Genomic DNA, 17,326 nt, shown 5'->3' with positions numbered 1-17,326 from the left:
GGAGAGAGAAGAATTCAGTCTTTCCCAAATTGACAAATGGGACTGGGATCAAAAGGAAAGTTTTCATTTGCAAAGACAATGTCACAGATATGGCACAGCTACAGTAAGGGTAGCAATAATAGTAGCAGTATCAGGAGTAGTAGCTGACACTAATTTGCAGAGCTTATTAAGTGCCACCATTCTTTTTAGTCTATTCTGGTGACTTACGCATTTAATCCTCAAAACAGCCCTGGAGGGTAGATGGATGCTTTTATTTCCCTATTTTACAGATGAGGAAACTGAGCTTAGAAAGGTTGAGGAATTGTCCCTGGTCACACAGCCGATAAGTGATAGAATCAGGATTTGAACTCAGACAGTCTAGCCCCAAAGTCTGTGCTCTTAACCACTATTTATGTTATTTCTCCTAAAATTAGGATGTATATGGAAGGAAGGAAGGAGGGAGTCATCCCAGTATATTCATTCATTAATATTTTAGATTTGGCTTAACCAGGGTGTACTGTGTGTTGTGTGCATGTTTTTAATTTTTCCTTTTTTTTTTTTTTTTGCATTTCATCTTCATAGTTTAACAGCACCCGTTCGCCCTCCCCCACTGAGTGTTGCCACATGACCCCATGGAGTAGAAAGGTACTGGTTCTGACACATTCCATCACAGCCCTTTCCCATTCTCTCCAGACACTTTCTTCTCTCTTTTAACTATGGTTAACTCTGTTGTTCCTAACTAACAGGTATTCTTTTAAATCCACTTCAAGAGTGTTACTTTCCTAACTTGAATTAAATAAAATATGATTTAGACAGCTGTGTCATTGGCTTTCTTTCCCACTTACTTTCCCTCTGTAAATTACAATCAAGGCTCTGTTCAAGATGGGCATCACCTAATGCCACTCTTGGACCCTATAGTTCAAAGGAAAGAAATTCCAACTTGCCCTATATTTATCAGAACTGTAAAGGTTCAGCTTCTCAAATCAAAAAAGAGAACAGGACAAAAGGGTTCTCTAGCAGCCAGTTGTCCCTGTCGCCATTAAATAAAACATGCTTTTATTTAATGCTGGTCAGAGCCTGTAGTCAGGTCACTATTCTTTCTTTGTTTCCCAGTCCATTGTTATTCAAGGAAGGAATCGCCTACAAAATGTGGCCTCTGGTGGTGGGGGTTTCTCTTCAGGCTCTTGCTCTTTCTCCCTCTTTTTCTGTCTCTCTTTTTGCATGCACCAAACTTTTTTTTTCTTTTTGGAAGTTACCTAGGAAACAAAGTCTTTTGTGCTCCAACTTTATTTGAGCTATTCGCTTCGCTGGGAATCTGCACAAAAGCCGAAGAGAGAAAGAAGGTTGCAATGTTTTACTAAAATGTTCATGGCGAACACATTTTTCTCAAGGGGGGGATCATATCCTGTTGGGTGTGTTGGGGGGCTTTGCAGATACCTCTGACAAGGTAAGCAAATGCTGGGGGGTGGTGGTTAACTTAAGCAAGTGGCTCTGGAATCTTCTCTTTAAGAGACCTGAGAACAGTTTGACAATATGTGAAATCCTGAGTCAGCAGGGCATGATGCTTCCAAATGTGGAGATGAGAAATTTTTCTTTTCATGACTTTAGGACAGAATATTATTAAAATTTAACTGGAATAAGATGAAAAAATATTTATTGTATACAAACACTCACCTTCCTTCAAATTATGGAAAGAAAGAAAACTAGGGTCAGTGGTGAAAACTGGGTCTTTTAATAATCTGGTTTAGAAACCCAACCCTGAAATCAAAATTGGAATGGAGCCTTTTTAATAATCTGGGTTAGGAGCCTAGCCCTGAAATAAAAGGTAGACAATATTAATATCTACCAAGGGCTTGGATGGAGAATTTTCATACAGAATGTCATACAGAAGTCAAAGCCTCTAACAACACAGCTAGAAGAAAAGCTTCACACTACAAAGCTGAAAGAAACTAAGGCCCTTTAACTCTTCCGAATTTGAAAAAGAAACTCACTTGAAGCTTTCTCCCCGTTATCTGCTTTTGTATTTTCCACTTATAATAAATGGGAGAAGAGGGCTGCTTTTCCATGCACACATACAGTGTTGATGAAACTGAATTTTTTAAATGTTATTCACAAATGCCATAGTCATGCAGTAAAAATAACTCCTTATAAATTAATCCAGCCTCTCAGATTAGAGAATTTGTCCTTCAGATGATGTGTTCTGGAATGTCTCTTGAACTCCAGGTTTTCTGGCACATTTTCTGAATCCTTCATAGGCATCTAAATCATCTTCTCCCTTTGATCCTAGTCATCTAGAGCTCTCTAGACTTTCATTAGGAATATATGGCAAGATAGATATCCAGAATCTACCTGTCACTGGATTAGAGACTAAGATTTTCCTTCAGTTTGAAGTTTGGGGATTTATGGCTACCTTGTCTCTCATCTTAATTCCACTTGACCTGAAAAGCATGTTTATTTAGTCCATTTTTTTCTTTTGTGTTGCTTGGCTATTGAAATTACAACTTTCAATTAGTTGTGCTTACTAACTATTTCCTTTGACTTAAAAACTTATTTATGCTCTCACTGTTCTTAACTGTGAAATTCCTTAACATGTGCACTCCCATATAAACCATGATGGCTAAGTCTGAATGTACTTCATTTGCAGTCCCATCCCCCGGAGGATGAAGATACAGATGTCATGTTAGGGCAGAGGCCGAAAAACCCAGTACACAATATCCCTTCAACACTGGACAAGCAGACCAACTGGAGCAAAGCACTGCCTCTCCCAACACCAGAGGAGAAAATGAAACAAGATGCCCAAGTGATTTCTTCTTGCATTATTCCCATCAATGTCACTGGTACCGTTCTGTTCTTTTCCTAGGGGCAGTCGGGTCATAATATTCTGTGTTCAATATGTTCAAAACCTGTGCTGCTGGGCGTACCAGTTAAGAATACCGCTTTGTAAACAACCAATACCTTTTTCATCAAAATACAACTCAGAAGATGTTCAATATGCTTTTGTCAGGTTTTGAACATCCATTTGCATATGTTCTGCTGGGCCGCTTGTTATGTAAATGATGGACAGTTTCTTTTTGAAAAAAGTCACCAAATAGCTCTTTGGTCATAGCTGACTGAAATAATGGAGAAAGCAGCAGTGATTAGTCTTATGATAATGATGCATGGCACAGCAAGAAAGAAAACAGCAAACCCCAGGTCTCTCAAACTGCAAGTAAAGATCCTGTAGACCAACTATAAAATCTGTTTTCAGTCTTCCTTGGATGAAGGTAGGCTCGTTTAAAAGATCCTTTAGACTTCTGCATTGATTTTGGTGATTTCTGACCTAAAAATATACAGATTCAAAGATGAAGGCTGAACTCTCTATTAATCCAGCTAGCCTGCCTTAACATTCCTCTCTGCTTTCCTTTTCTTGTGTATTGAGAGTTTGAATATTAGTCTAGGTTGAATGCAAGCCTGTCCAGACTATTCTTGAGAAGTTTATCTGTAGCGATTGTAAATCCCAGGATAGGATCTGGTAATCTTAGCTGTAAGTGAAATAATGTTAAGAAATATTCTCAAAGATAGACATAAAAGGATCTATCCATTGGGCTTTCTTTAAACATATCTGATAGTTATATTTTAACTTAATTGTGTATTGAAAATTTCACAGTGGCTATGATATTACTGACTTTTATCCCGGTGCCATGTGACTAAAGATTGCATGCTGCTTGAGATGCATTATGGACGTAGCTATTATTAATCCCACTCAGATGTTTCTCACATAAAGTGGGGAGCAAATGATGACTAGATATCGGGGATAGATATTATTTCCTTCCTGAAAAACAGGAATTCTGGTTGATCCATTGGTTATGAGCTAGGAGAAAGTTTCCTAATGACCTACTCAACTTGCAGGATAAATTATTCCAAGGATATGTACTTTATCTGATCTCCATAATCTAAATGGGCTGGGTTAGGTAGATGTCAAAATGTGCCATTTTGGCATCCTCTTAAACTAACTTTCCCTTCTGGGAACATTTGATTATAAGCAGCACCTGCTTTCTTCATAGCACTGTAAGTAAATCTTGTTTTCAAATTTAGTTCTTTGATTATGGGTCTTGTGATTCAGGAAAAGGGAAGATCTTTCTTTCTGCTTTATTTCAGGAACTCTCAGACTAAAGCCTAGATTATATGTTGATTTCAAGAGCTTTAATGAGAAAGCTGCTAATTATGTCCATATAACATAAAATGTATCTGTGTGCCATGTGTTCTGTAATTATTATGAGTAGAATGAAAGATCTTAATTTTTGGTTGGAGCTAAGAAAAGAAAATTCCATTAGTACGAATTCTCCAATAATATTGTAATTACTCATCATGTGATATCTCACAGATTTTTTCAGAGTTCTAGAAACCGTTGTCACTGTGATGCTAAGCAGAACTCAAATTGCTTCATTTTATAGCTGAGCTGGGGTTTAACACGCCATCCTGCTCTATGCTTAACAATCAGGATAAATGATGAGGCAACCCAATTCCAATGTACTTTTGGCATGATGACTGTCGGAGGCAAAGCCCACTCTGAAAAATCCATGGCACATGCCTATGCCAGACAGGAGTGTGAATTCCTTACCTCCTTCCTCACCACTCTAGTTTTGATAAGACTGCATTGCATGTAGTATATCAATAATGTGATTATGGAGAAAGAAACAAACAAGCATCAAGGTTTGGTCCCTGTATTTATAAAAGCAAACAGACACTCATTGTAAAGACTGAGAATTCCAGCTTCATTTATAGCTGATAGAGAAAGTAGATCCACTTAAATACAGAACTGGGGACTGCATTGTGTTTTTATTTCATATTGATACCACATTGGTGCCAAACCAAAAAGTGTCCAACTGAGTCAGTAGAAAAAAGTAGAAAGTTATGTGATGATTTAAAAACAAATCTCTAGGCTACTTACTCCTCACAGAAGTGTGTGAGTATATGTATGTGTGTTTGTATGTGTGTGTGTTGTGTGTAGGGTTGGGGTGTAGTGAGCAGAGAGAAAAAAAACTCACAAAGATGCTTTTAATGAAAAAATGGGTCAGGATATGTTAGCTGAACTAATTCAGGTTAACTTTTTGGCTCTGGATCTACTATGTAAAGTCAGCTTCAGAGAGCCCAGAAATAGACCAGTAAATAGTAGTAACTAAAGGTTGTAAGTCCTTCAGGAGCTGTTTCTGTATGAGCGTGATTCTTTGATGTTATTTTTCTCTCTTCTTTCTTTTGATTTTCCTCCTTTGCTTGTTACTCTTGGCAGTGCAAGCTGTTGCGCAGAGCTGCATTTAGAAGTAAAGCTTAATGTACTGCAGAGTAATTTAAATAACAGCTGAATAAGGGCTCTCTTATATTTATTCACGGGCTTAATCCAAACTCTTCCTTGACTTCCAATCAATAAATATCACTGTGTTCCAAGCAAATGAAAATTTGTTTGCCATTTCTAAAGGCTAATGAGACCTATTTGTGGGTTGCAGGAGTTGGTTTTGACAGAGAGGCTAGTATACGCTGCTCTCTTGTTCATTCACAATCCGTACTACAGCGGAGACGAAAACTGAGGAGGAGGAAAACCATCTCGGGTATCCCCAGAAGAGTCCAACAAGAAATAGGTGTGGTATAAAACTGTTATAGTTAACATTCTTTTGGGTGCCAATTAGAAGGAGATGAAATGGAAGCCGGCCTTTTAATCAGCTTCTTTAAAAATAGTGTTGTAACTTGTAAAGGTTTTGAAATAGTGTGTACTTGTTTTGTGCTCAGCAAGCCGGGTGGCATGACTTTCTGAAATTTCTGTTCTTGACTGTGAAGATTTAACCTTACGGATTTAGGTATTCATGTTCAGGTCTTATGGCTGAAATGTACTATTTTGGTAGGTTTTTTTTTAAGTTTTATTAAGATGGAAATAATGAATAAAAAGTAACAAGAATCAATGAAAGATTACTTTTAGAAAATTATATGTTTATTTGAAGAGAGATATACTTTTATGGCATTAGTTATTTTAAAAAGGTAAATTTCAAGCATATTCAATTAAATATTGAATACTGATAACATGTCACTCTTTATGACTTTTTTCCTTTTTTTTCTGTTCCATGTGTTTAGGATCTCTTCCTATGTTTTATTATTATTATCATCATTATTATTGTAGCATCTCTTTTACTACCTATAATGAATTGTAAGAGTTTTATTTTGCTGGGCATGTATTACAAAATGAAAAAAATAGTGGTCAGAAAGACAAAATGGACTTTAGTTGAAAAAATAGTAGTCACTTATTGGGGCAAAGTAATTTGATAGTGAAGAGAGAGAATTCGCAAAAGACCTAAAAACATTTTCTCTTAGTACACACACACAGACACACACACACTCTAGCATGTATGTGTGTGTGTGTCTGTCTGTATGTAGATACAGAGAGCGACAGACAGGCAAAGGGATAGATTCCCCAGAGCATTTTAACTTTCTCCTAATTTTATATGCTGATTTTTTTTCTCAAAGAGAAAGATCCAACATGCCAGCACCCAGATTTGTGGACATCTCTTAGAATGTCTGTTAGTCTGCTGATGTATAAAATATCTCACTATGCTTTCCATGTGCCCTAGATTCTGATGAATCCCCTGTGGCCAGGGAAAGGAATGTGATTGTGCACACAAATCCAGACCCTTCCAACACTGTCAATAGGAGGTCTGGAACCAGGGACTCAGAGTGCCAAACCGAAGATATCCTGATTGCTGCTCCATCCAGAAGGAGAATCAGAGCTCAAAGGGGTCAAAGCATAGCAGCTTCCCTTTCTCATTCTGCTGGCAACATCTCTGCATTGGCTGACAAAGGTGACACCATGTTTACAACTGCAGTGAGCAGCCGTACAAGATCTCGGAGCCTTCCCCGGGAGGGCAACAGAAGTGGGGATGCTGAGCCCAAAGTTGGTGTTAAACCCGCAGCATATGAAGAGGGGGAGCCTTTCATGGGCGACCAAGAAAGAACCCCTAATGATTGCAGTGAGGCCCCCAGCAGCCCAAGTGCACAGGAACACCAGCCTGCTTTGGGTCTGGCTTGTTCTCAACATCTTCACAGCCCCCAGCACAAGTTAAATGAGAGAGGGAGGTCACGTCTGTCCCGAATGGCTGCTGACTCTGGCAGTTGTGACATCTCCTCCAACTCAGACACCTTTGGGAGCCCCATCCACTGCATCTCCACGGCAGGTGTCCTCCTCAGCAGCCACATGGACCAGAAAGATGACCATCAGTCATCCAGTGGCAACTGGAGTGGGAGCAGCTCCACATGCCCCTCACAGACCTCAGAGACAATCCCTCCTGCAGCTTCTCCTCCCCTCACTGGCTCTTCACACTGTGACTCAGAGTTGTCACTAAACACAGCCCCTCATGCTAATGAGGATGCCAATGTCTTCGTGACAGAGCAGTACAATGACCACTTGGATAAAGTGAGAGGCCACCGGGCAAACTCTTTTACCTCCACTGTGGCGGATCTGCTGGATGACCCCAACAATAGCAACACCAGTGACAGTGAGTGGAATTACCTACACCACCATCACGATGCCTCCTGCCGCCAGGATTTTAGTCCTGAGCGCCCTAAGGCAGACAGCCTGGGCTGCCCGAGCTTCACAAGCATGGCCACTTACGACAGCTTTCTGGAAAAGTCTCCATCAGACAAAGCAGACACTAGCTCTCACTTTTCAGTGGACACAGAAGGATACTACACTTCCATGCACTTTGACTGTGGTCTTAAAGGTAATAAGAGCTATGTGTGTCACTATGCAGCCCTGGGCCCAGAGAATAGCCAGGGCATTGGGGTTCCTCCGACTCTTCCGGACTGTACCTGGCAGGACTACTTAGACCACAGGAGGCAGGGGAGACCAAGCATCTCTTTCAGGAAACCAAAGGCAAAGCCGACCCCACCTAAACGTAGCTCATCTTTGAGGAAGTCCGATGGAAATGCAGACATTTCTGAGAAGAAAGAACCAAAGATAAGCAGTGGCCAGCTCCTGCCTCACAGTTCCAGGGAAATGAAGCTGCCTCTTGATTTCTCCAACACGCCTTCTCTAATGGAAAATGCCAACCTTGCCATCAAGCAAGAGTCTTCTTGGATGAACCAGAGTGAACATGGTATCAAGGAACCTCAGTTAGACACTTCAGATATTCCGCCATTCAAAGATGAAGGTGCTGAATCGACTCACTATGCAGATCTCTGGCTTCTAAATGACTTGAAAACAAATGATCCTTACAGATCTTTATCCAATTCAAGCACTGCTACGGGTACCACAGTTATTGAATGCATCAAGTCTCCAGAGAGCTCTGAATCCCAAACATCCCAGTCAGAATCAAGAGCCACCACCCCATCCCTTCCTTCTGTTGACAATGAGTTTAAACTGGCTTCACCAGAAAAGCTGGCAGGCTTGGCATCTCCATCAAGTGGCTACTCAAGCCAGTCTGAAACACCGACCTCCTCTTTCCCTACAGCTTTCTTTTCTGGCCCACTGTCTCCTGGAGGTAGCAAAAGAAAACCGAAAGTTCCAGAAAGAAAATCCTCACTACAGCAGCCCTCTTTAAAAGATGGAGCTCTATCACTGAGTAAAGACCTTGAACTTCCAATTATACCTCCTACCCATCTTGACCTAAGTGCTCTTCATAGTGTCTTGAATAAACCATTCCATCACCGTCACCCATTGCATGTTTTTACTCATAGTAAACAGAACCCAGTAGGAGAAACACTGCGGTCAAATCCTCCACCATCCCTTGCAATCACACCAACGGTCCTGAAATCTGTTAACCTGAGGTCCATCAGTAAATCTGAAGAAGTTAAGCCAAAAGAGGGCAACAATACAGATCTCCCCTACTTGGAGGACAACACTCTCACAATGGCTGCCCTGTCTCCAGGTAAGATTAAGCCACACATGGCTAAGAAATCAGTATCACGTCAGTATTCCACTGAAGACACCATACTGTCCTTTTTAGACTCCTCTGCAGTTGAGATGGGACCAGATAAACTACAGTTAGAGAAAAAACGTACTTTTGATGTAAAGAATCATTGTGACCCAGAAACAGCAACAACCTCAGCTGGTAGCAATCTTCTAGATTCAAGTGTGACAAAAGACCAAATACAAATGGAAAGTGAGCCTATTCCAGAAAACACACCAAGTAAAAATTGTGACTTTCCCACAGAAGGATTTCAGATGGTCTCTGTTGCCCACCCAAATGATTTGGATGGTAAAGTATTACAATATGGAGGTGGTCCAGATGGAGCCGTTGCACAACTGCAGAAGCCATCCTCTGCAGATTGGGAGGGAGCCGCACACCCTGAGTCTGTGGATGTGCTCACAGCTCAGTCAAACTCGCCAACCAGACCCACAGACATAAGCAGTCAACTTAAGCATCAACTTGGGATGAGCCGCCACCATGACAAAGTGCCTGGGAATATCAGCTATGAAGCAGAGCTATCAAGTGCAAATTCATGCCCTGAAAAATGTTCCGAGCAAGAAAATATCGCTTCAGGTATTTCAGCCCAAAGTGCCTCTGATAACAGCGGAGCAGAGGAGACCCAAGGAAGTGTGGACGAGGTTTCACTGAAAGGTCAGTTGTTGATGCCTTTGTCACCATGGAAGTGTGTCTCCTGGCACGTCATTATGTTTTTTATTTTTTTTTCTTTCCTGTGTTCCCTCTAATACAGTACAGCCCTGGGTGTTGGTTTCCCTCCACTTTTTTTTAAGATTTTTATTTATTTATGAGAGAGAGAGAGAGAGAGAGAGAGAGCTGCAGATACACAGGCAGAGGGAGAAGCAGGCTCCACGCAGGGAGCCCGATGTGGGACTCATCCCGGGACTCCAGGATCACGCCCCGAGCTGAAGGCAGGTGCTCAACTGCTGAGCTACCCAGGCATCCCTCCCTCCACTTTTTTTATTAAAACAATTGAGAGAAGAGTTTTTGTTAGTGAGAGACTGAGCTGCGACAGATAATCTCTCTTTTTGAAAACAGCAGTAAGGTAACTGTTGTTTGTTGATTCCTTAAGCCAGGGAAACATAGCAGCATGCTTGGTAACTTCTTCCTAAAGATGCTTTTGTTCTTCATTTAAGAATCGTCACCGAGTGATGACTCTATGATTTCGCCACTTAGTGAAGACTCTCAGGCTGAAGCAGAAGGTGTGTTTGTGTCTCCAAACAAACCTCGTACAACTGAAGATTTGTTTGCAGTCATTCACAGGTGAGGCAATTAATACCAAAAATTTTGCTTCTTTCAGTACATCTCATCAAATGCAAACATGGGAAAGCCTGTGTATTTGTGATACATTCAGCAAGAAAGCAAAGAAAGATTAGTTTTCCACATTAAACTGATAGTCTTATATTTCTTTTGGGGAACTTGAGCCTTTATATGTAGCTCAACCTCACTTGAAAGACTTCCTTAAGAACTGAATGGAGAGGTTTTTTCCCATAGGAAAGACATCCTGGAACAAGTTTTCATTTGAAAACAATATGTGGTCAAGTAAGTTAGAATAAAAGCTCAAACTCTGCTATAATCTGTGACTGAAATAATTTCTTGAACCAAAAAAAAAATGCTCATAGCTATAATCCTACACTAGCAGAGATGCAAGCTGATTCACTAAACAGTCAGAGCCCAAGTTTGAGACAAGACAGTGTATAAACCTGCGCATATCATAGCTCATAACTAATCACTGATCCTTTTACTTTTCTCTTCCTAAAACTTAAACTTCTTTTTTAAAAGATTTTATTTATTAGAGAGAGAGAGAGAGAGAGAAGCACAAGCAAGTGGAGCAGCAGAAGGAGAGGGAGAAGCAGGCTCCCTGCTGAGCAGGGAGCCCAATGCGGGGCTCCATCCCAGGACCCCAGGATCATGACCTGAGCCAAAGGAGGATGCTTAACTGACTGAAGCACCCAGGCTCCCCAAAAACTTAAACTTCTTCAATAACATTGGCCCTGCTCTAAAATTAATGTTCCAAATCCCACAAACAGAAGATGTCCCCTGGGCTGTTTTTCTAGGACATTGTTATGTCCAGGCTGCCCATTCACATTCTCTCACCTGCCCTCTGTGCCCTGTGATCAAGGGCCATGTTTGCAAGAATATATACTCCTTACAATTTGTGACTGATGAACAGAGCAGGAACTCGTACTTGGCAACCAAACCCATATTAGACTGAGCTATCCAATCCCACTGTGCCAGCTCCTATCACAACCACGACTACCTTCTTCCACTAGGCCTTGGTGACCTACATGGGACACCCAAAGGACACAACTTGGAAACTGCCTTTTCTACCTTATGAAGTCGCACTTCTTGAAGCAAGTTTTTTGCAAGAAGCTTGTCATTTTTCCTGGAAATTCTACTTTTTAAAAACCATTTATTTAGTTATTTATTTGAGAGAAAAAGAGAGAGAGAGCATGAGATGGGGGAGGGGCAGAGGGAGAGGAAGAAGCAGACTCCCTGCTGAGCAGGGAGCCTGATACAGGGCTCAATTCTAGGACCCCGGGGTCATGAAGGCAGATACTTAACCTACTGAGCCACCCAGGTGACCCTGGAATTCTACCTTCAAAGAGAACTTGCAAAAAAATAAAATAAAATAAAGAGAACTTGCATTATCTGTTGATGTAGTTTTCTCATAAAGAAGGAGCACAGCTATTCAACAGCTTTTTTAAAAGGAGTCCATCAGAACCACTTTCTGTGTGTATATACCTTAGCAGGCACACCTTACCACTCGGAAAGTAAAGAATCATTAGTCTATTTTTTCTTTGCTCCATGTGTAGTCTAAGATCTGATTATATTTCCCTTACCCCACTTTATCTTACAACAAGTCACTAAAATGCTATATATGTTAAAAAGCCAACTTCTTACCCCAAAGGACCAAATGTTAGTATCTGGAATAGTGAACAGAACATAAGTAGTGGAGTCAGAAACATCTGGAATTGAATCTCAGTGCTGCCACTTCTTATCCAGTCTTGTCAGTTAAAACTTCTCCACCTATTCCCTGACTGTTAGTGAAGATACCTATAGCTCACATATTCAATTTTGATGCAAAAATAACATTTTAGTGTCTAGAATATGATAGATGCTAAAAGCAAATGTTAGTTTGAAATTCTTACCGTATTGGAGTGCCAGACACTGGCATATGCAAGATAACAACCACAAAGGTTTCAGTGAATCAAAATGAGGCTGCTCTCCAACTGCAAAGCTGACATTTTCTCTACCCTATGGATTTTTAGGTTGGTAAAAGAGCACATTGCCAATATTTATCAATGTACTGAATCATGCTAAAGATTCATTACATTCACACCTATTTACTTATCAAAAGAAATAATATGATGACGGATGCCTATGTTTGGTAGATTTACCTAACTTGGTAATCTTAGATTTGCATTTGTGTAGGATTTATTTATGTGCTACACAGTGACAAGAATGACCTTGTTTTCTTTCTTTTTTTGTGGATGACACCTGATTTTATTTTTTTTTAACCTTGTTTTCTTGAGTTTGCAGTGCATAGAGCTTTAAGAGCTCCAGAGGTAGCCTAGGTTTTTAGCTTCTCACAGAAAGTTGGCTTACTTATACACTGCTGACGTTACTAAGCAGCTACGGAAAATTGTCTTTACAGCCAAAAATGGACTGATGTATTTAAAAAGTCATGTAAGAAATTTTTTATATGGAGAAATTTAAAAAGTAGACAGAAAAGCAATAATGTACCTTCCCCTGACACACACACATATCCATCACTTGAGCCTGTCCACCAGCAACCTATGGCTAATCCTGTCCCATCCACACTTCTATCATCTTTGCTCTTCTGGTACTCACTGGAAGTCAACCTCAGACATCAGAGCATTTTATCTGTAATGCAGGGACAGATTTAATAAGAGAAAGCCACACTCCATCACTGCCTATACTCTAACTGGAAATCAGACAGCAATATTTTCTTATACTCTTGTAAAACATCCCAATAAGTCTTCTTCTAGAACCTCTAGCCTTCACATTAGTCACTATGTGAAATGGTCATTTATAGAACCTAATTTATATCCACTGGTTATTGGAGAATTTTCCTCAGGCTATGAGTGCTATAAGGGATAGGAAAGTATCTCACTCCTCATCGTGTGCATGTGCATGAATGTGACTTAATACTTTTAGTTTCGTAAAAATGTATGTGGACCGAGATTTTTCCTTTTCTTTAAAGGTCGAAGAGGAAAGTACTTGGAAGAAAAGATTCTGGGGATATGTCTGCTCGAAGCAAATCAAGAGCTTCTCTTGGCAGCAGTAGCAGCAGCAACGCTGGCTCTGTCACTTTGCCCAACAGCAGCGTGACCAGCCCAAACAGCCAGAGGTCTCCTGGCCTCATCTACCGAAATGCCAAAAAGTCCAACACATCGAATGAAGAGTTTAAGCTGTTACTCCTCAAGAAAGGAAGTCGCTCAGATTCTAGTTACCGCATGTCTGCTACTGAGATCCTGAAAAGTCCCATCCTGCCCAAACCTCCTGGAGAGCTCACAGCTGAATCCCCACAAAGCACCCAGGAGGCCCATCAGGGGGCACCTGGGGCCGAGGCTTTGTCCCCACTCTCTCCATGCTCCCCAAGAGTTAATGCAGAAGGGTTTTCCTCAAAGAACTTTGCCACCTCAGCAGCAGCAAGGGTGGGACGCTCCCGAGCTCCCCCTGCGGCCAGCAGCAGCCGCTACAGCGTCCGCTGCAGGCTGTACAATGCACCCATGCAGGCCATCTCTGAGGGTGAGACAGAAAATTCTGATGGAAGCCCACATGATGACCGATCCTCCCAGAGCTCAACATAGGTGGTCCAGGGCCAAGCTGGCTGTCAGAGGCCAGAACCCTTAGTCATATGAGGATGTAGGAACAGAACAGAGGACTGGGGAGAAGTCAGCACACCATGGGGTACCATCACTGCTTACCAACAAATTCCTAAATATTTGCTGGGGAAATGGAAGATGGTATTTCTTGATTGTTTTCCATGTTTTTAAGTAGCTGCACTGTCTTTCATATTTTTCTTTAGCTTAGTTTGATTTACACAATCTCATTCCTTTTGATAATATAGAATTTGAAAATGTCTGCTTTTCATGAAACCTAGAAAAAGTTTTCCCAGAGCTGCCTATTCAGAAAACAAAGCCCTCACTGTCATAATTCTTAAGAAGATGAAATTACTCTGGAGGTTTGGTATTTTTTTACATTAAAACGAACTAAAACAAAATTCAGAAGAAAGAACTACACACATGTAAATACCATATTTTTGATAAAAATGTGTAAATAGATTTATCAATGACGAGTGGACATGTGGCCAATTATCTACCACACACCAACTGTTTATAGAACACAACAAATAAAGTGTAATAATTGTATTCTGTGAATACCATTTTCATATAAAATACCATATTTAAATGTCCACCAATATGATTTTCTGAGTGATAAACCTCAATTATGAATTTTAAACCGGTGAAATAAAGAAAATCTCGAGGTCATATACTGAAATGTGATTAATTTAAAATAACGAATTCAGACCTAACCATTTTTGTGACAATTTGCAGTACCAAACAAGTGAATAGTAACACATGGCTATGATTTGCCATGTGGTAATTTGGACAGAATGAAAAGCATGCTTTTGATTTTTTTAATCAGAAAAATCATCATTCTCAACACAAAGCCCTGGAGAACAGATTTGACAGTGTCATTTAGACTTAATTTTTCAATGGATTGCTTTAAAGAGAATGAATAGGGAAAACAATAGTTAATTTTAGGTTATGTTTTATATTAGGCTACTGGGGACATAAATAGTCATAATCTAATGACTATCCACTCCTTAAACAGTTTAGCAATTAGCTCCAGGTTCTTTAACTAACAAAAATAAAATATAAGCATGCCACAGAGCTATTGATTTATCAGTAAGTACCTGCAATGAGTTTTCAGTGAAGCTTTCTCTCTGTGCTGATGAGATTCATGCTACCTAAAAAGTAACAGAAATGACACTGTGAACAATATAGTTGGGAAATAGGTATGTGTATATGCATTATTTATATTCACTGTTAAACTGGGAATGGGGAACAGCTCTGGTTCACAATGCTACATACAAATGAGTTTTTGTCTGATTTTACTATATCTGCTTGATGGCAAAAGGGGAGGGTGGTGGGTGGGAAAGGAAATGTCAGGGCAAGTGCTCTGATAAAATGAAGGCAGGGAAACAAGCTGAATTACTTGAAATTACTTGAATTTTCTTGTCTTAAAACTGAAAAAAAAAGTAGTTACAAGTTGAAATCTGCAAATGGTTCTTACACCTCTGATTTTAACATGAACTGATACTAATGTTTGAAATGATATGTCAGAAATATAAGCAGCTATGTACTTAGAATATGTTTTGAATGGAACAAGGTAGAAAGTAGAGAGAACTAAGAAGGGATATGGCCTATAAAAGAATAGAATGTGATTAGAATGATAGAACAGACCAGAGTTACCAAGAAATTGATAAGCAGCTGGCTTTAAGTTTATGCAAGTGGTATTTGGGAAAGTAGGATGTGTGAAAGGGGGTTTGTGGCTTTGGTTTCAATCATACAACATGAAGGAGAAAGCCTGGTCTAAGAGGATGCTGTCTTTCAATAGAAACACTTTCTAAGATGTTATAGATTGAGAATTAGAGAATCTGATTGCTGTTGGTTTTTTGTTTGTAAAGAAAAAAAAAGTCTGGCTTCTTCTATTTGTTTTCACTATCGAATTGTATTTCTTAATTTCTTGTCATCCTTGTATGTAAAATGGGTGCTGGGGGTGGCGGGGTAGAGGAGGGAGAACGTGTGCGTGTGTGGATGTGGGTGTGTGGGTGCTTGTGCTGGGATAGATAAGCTACCGGGTAAAGGGTACATTTGAACATTTACAAAGTGTTATACTTTTTATTAAAAGAAAAATGTTTGGGGGTTTGAAAAAAATGGATCATCATTTCTCATTGGAACCCATTAGTCAAAAAAACCAGCATGGTTTGACACCACATGGGAACATGAATAACTTTTTCTCATGCTTTGGAAAGTACACTTGGCAAAATTTTAAAAATAAAGTTTTTAGACAAATGTGATAAGAAACCGTCATTTCCAGTCACAATAGGTGATCTTTTGTAATTTTCATAAAAGCAGTTCGTTTGCAGTATGGCTTTTGTGTAGTTAGGGGTTTTTTAAGCGTAAAGAAAGGTATGTGGGCTTTAAAAGTGATTCTAAATCTTGACTAGGAAACACATGAATTGGCTTTAATAAATATGTCACCTTTTTATTATTGACATCAATTTAAGTAACGGTACCATATATTTTTTAAAATACATACTGACTTGAATTGTGAGGCAATAAAATTCCTTCTATATGTAATGATCACAGAACTAACCCTTATAATATAGTTTTACTTATTTTGTTTACTCTAAAAATCTATAGCAGAGTTTCTCTATTTTATACTTCATAGATTTAAAAAAAATAACCCAAATAATGATGGATTTTAAATTCACTGTGGAAAGAGTATTGAGTAACAAACTGAGTAAAAAAAAAAAAGTAAGGAATTCCTTAGTAATTTGGAATATTCTACATGGCTTTATTACATAGCATATAAAACCAAGAATTAGAGGGCTGTCTTCAACATCACTGCCGTTTTGAAGCAGGGTACACACATTAGGTATTGTGAAAAACATCAATCCAAACTTTTCTTCTGTTGTTTGCACTGATGCTAATTTTTTGTTCTTTTATGTTTATATAACATATCTATGTTTTGTGGGGGAAATTTTTTTCCTTATTTTTTGGTGGGTTTTGTTTTGTTTTGTTTTTGGCTAAGTAGAGGACATGGACTAGTTGTAGCAAACAAAACACAGTTTGCTCTTGCCAAAGGTCAGTGAGTGAGTACATTTGCTGCAGTGATGGCAGATTTAGAGAACTAGATCAGGACAAAGATTTAAAACTATAAAGAAGGTTACAGTGTAACTATTTTGGTACTAGAACCAGTTCATGCTGGCCAAAAAGACAATGGTTTATGGACTTGCATCCATTTTGTATTTTTGTAATATTTGTAAATATGGACTTTTTAAATTGTTGCAGAAATGGTTTCTTTTGTAAGATGTTTTCAACGTTTACATTCAATTCAAGCCTTTGTATATTTTAGAGCTGTGCAACACTTTAAGTCTTGTATTTATTTTTAGTAAAAATGGTGACAGTTTCATTGTGAACCCCTCTCAAAAAATGTACCAGAAAAGTTTGATTACCTAGAAAGTGTGTATAGAAACTGCAAATAAACGTGACTGCAATTAAACAACTGGTTTTTCTTGAATTATGTAATTGCGTTCTTGGGGTTTCACAAACAGCACGTGTTTTATAGTGACCTAGACATAA

The 17,326-nt window shown here is 39.4% G+C and overlaps 1 protein-coding gene across 3 annotated transcripts in view; it reads left to right on the top strand.

Moving 5' to 3' along the window:
* The window catches only part of NHS (NHS actin remodeling regulator), a 346,900-nt gene extending 329,651 nt beyond the window's left edge, over nt 1-17,249 (top strand). The window contains exons 4-9 of one of the 3 annotated variants that reach the window (XM_072817667.1): nt 562-624; nt 2,624-2,816; nt 5,463-5,594; nt 6,576-9,560; nt 10,061-10,187; nt 13,153-17,249. In XM_072817667.1, the coding sequence (XP_072673768.1) occupies nt 562-624; nt 2,624-2,816; nt 5,463-5,594; nt 6,576-9,560; nt 10,061-10,187; nt 13,153-13,762 (4,110 nt within the window). In that variant the 3' untranslated portion in view covers nt 13,763-17,249. Of the gene's footprint in view, nt 1-561; nt 625-1,090; nt 1,427-2,623; nt 2,817-5,462; nt 5,595-6,575; nt 9,561-10,060; nt 10,188-13,152 lie in introns of those variants that run through there. The other 2 variants (XM_072817670.1, XM_072817668.1) reach the window with 2 other exon arrangements.
* The last annotated feature ends 77 nt before the right edge of the window (nt 17,250-17,326 follow it).

The sequence above is a fragment of the Canis lupus genome, chromosome X (assembly GCF_048164855.1).
Source record: "Canis lupus baileyi chromosome X, mCanLup2.hap1, whole genome shotgun sequence".
Classification (NCBI taxonomy): domain Eukaryota; kingdom Metazoa; phylum Chordata; class Mammalia; order Carnivora; family Canidae; genus Canis; species Canis lupus.
Note: the sequence above shows the minus strand (reverse complement) of the source record. Positions and strands in the feature narration are given on the sequence as shown.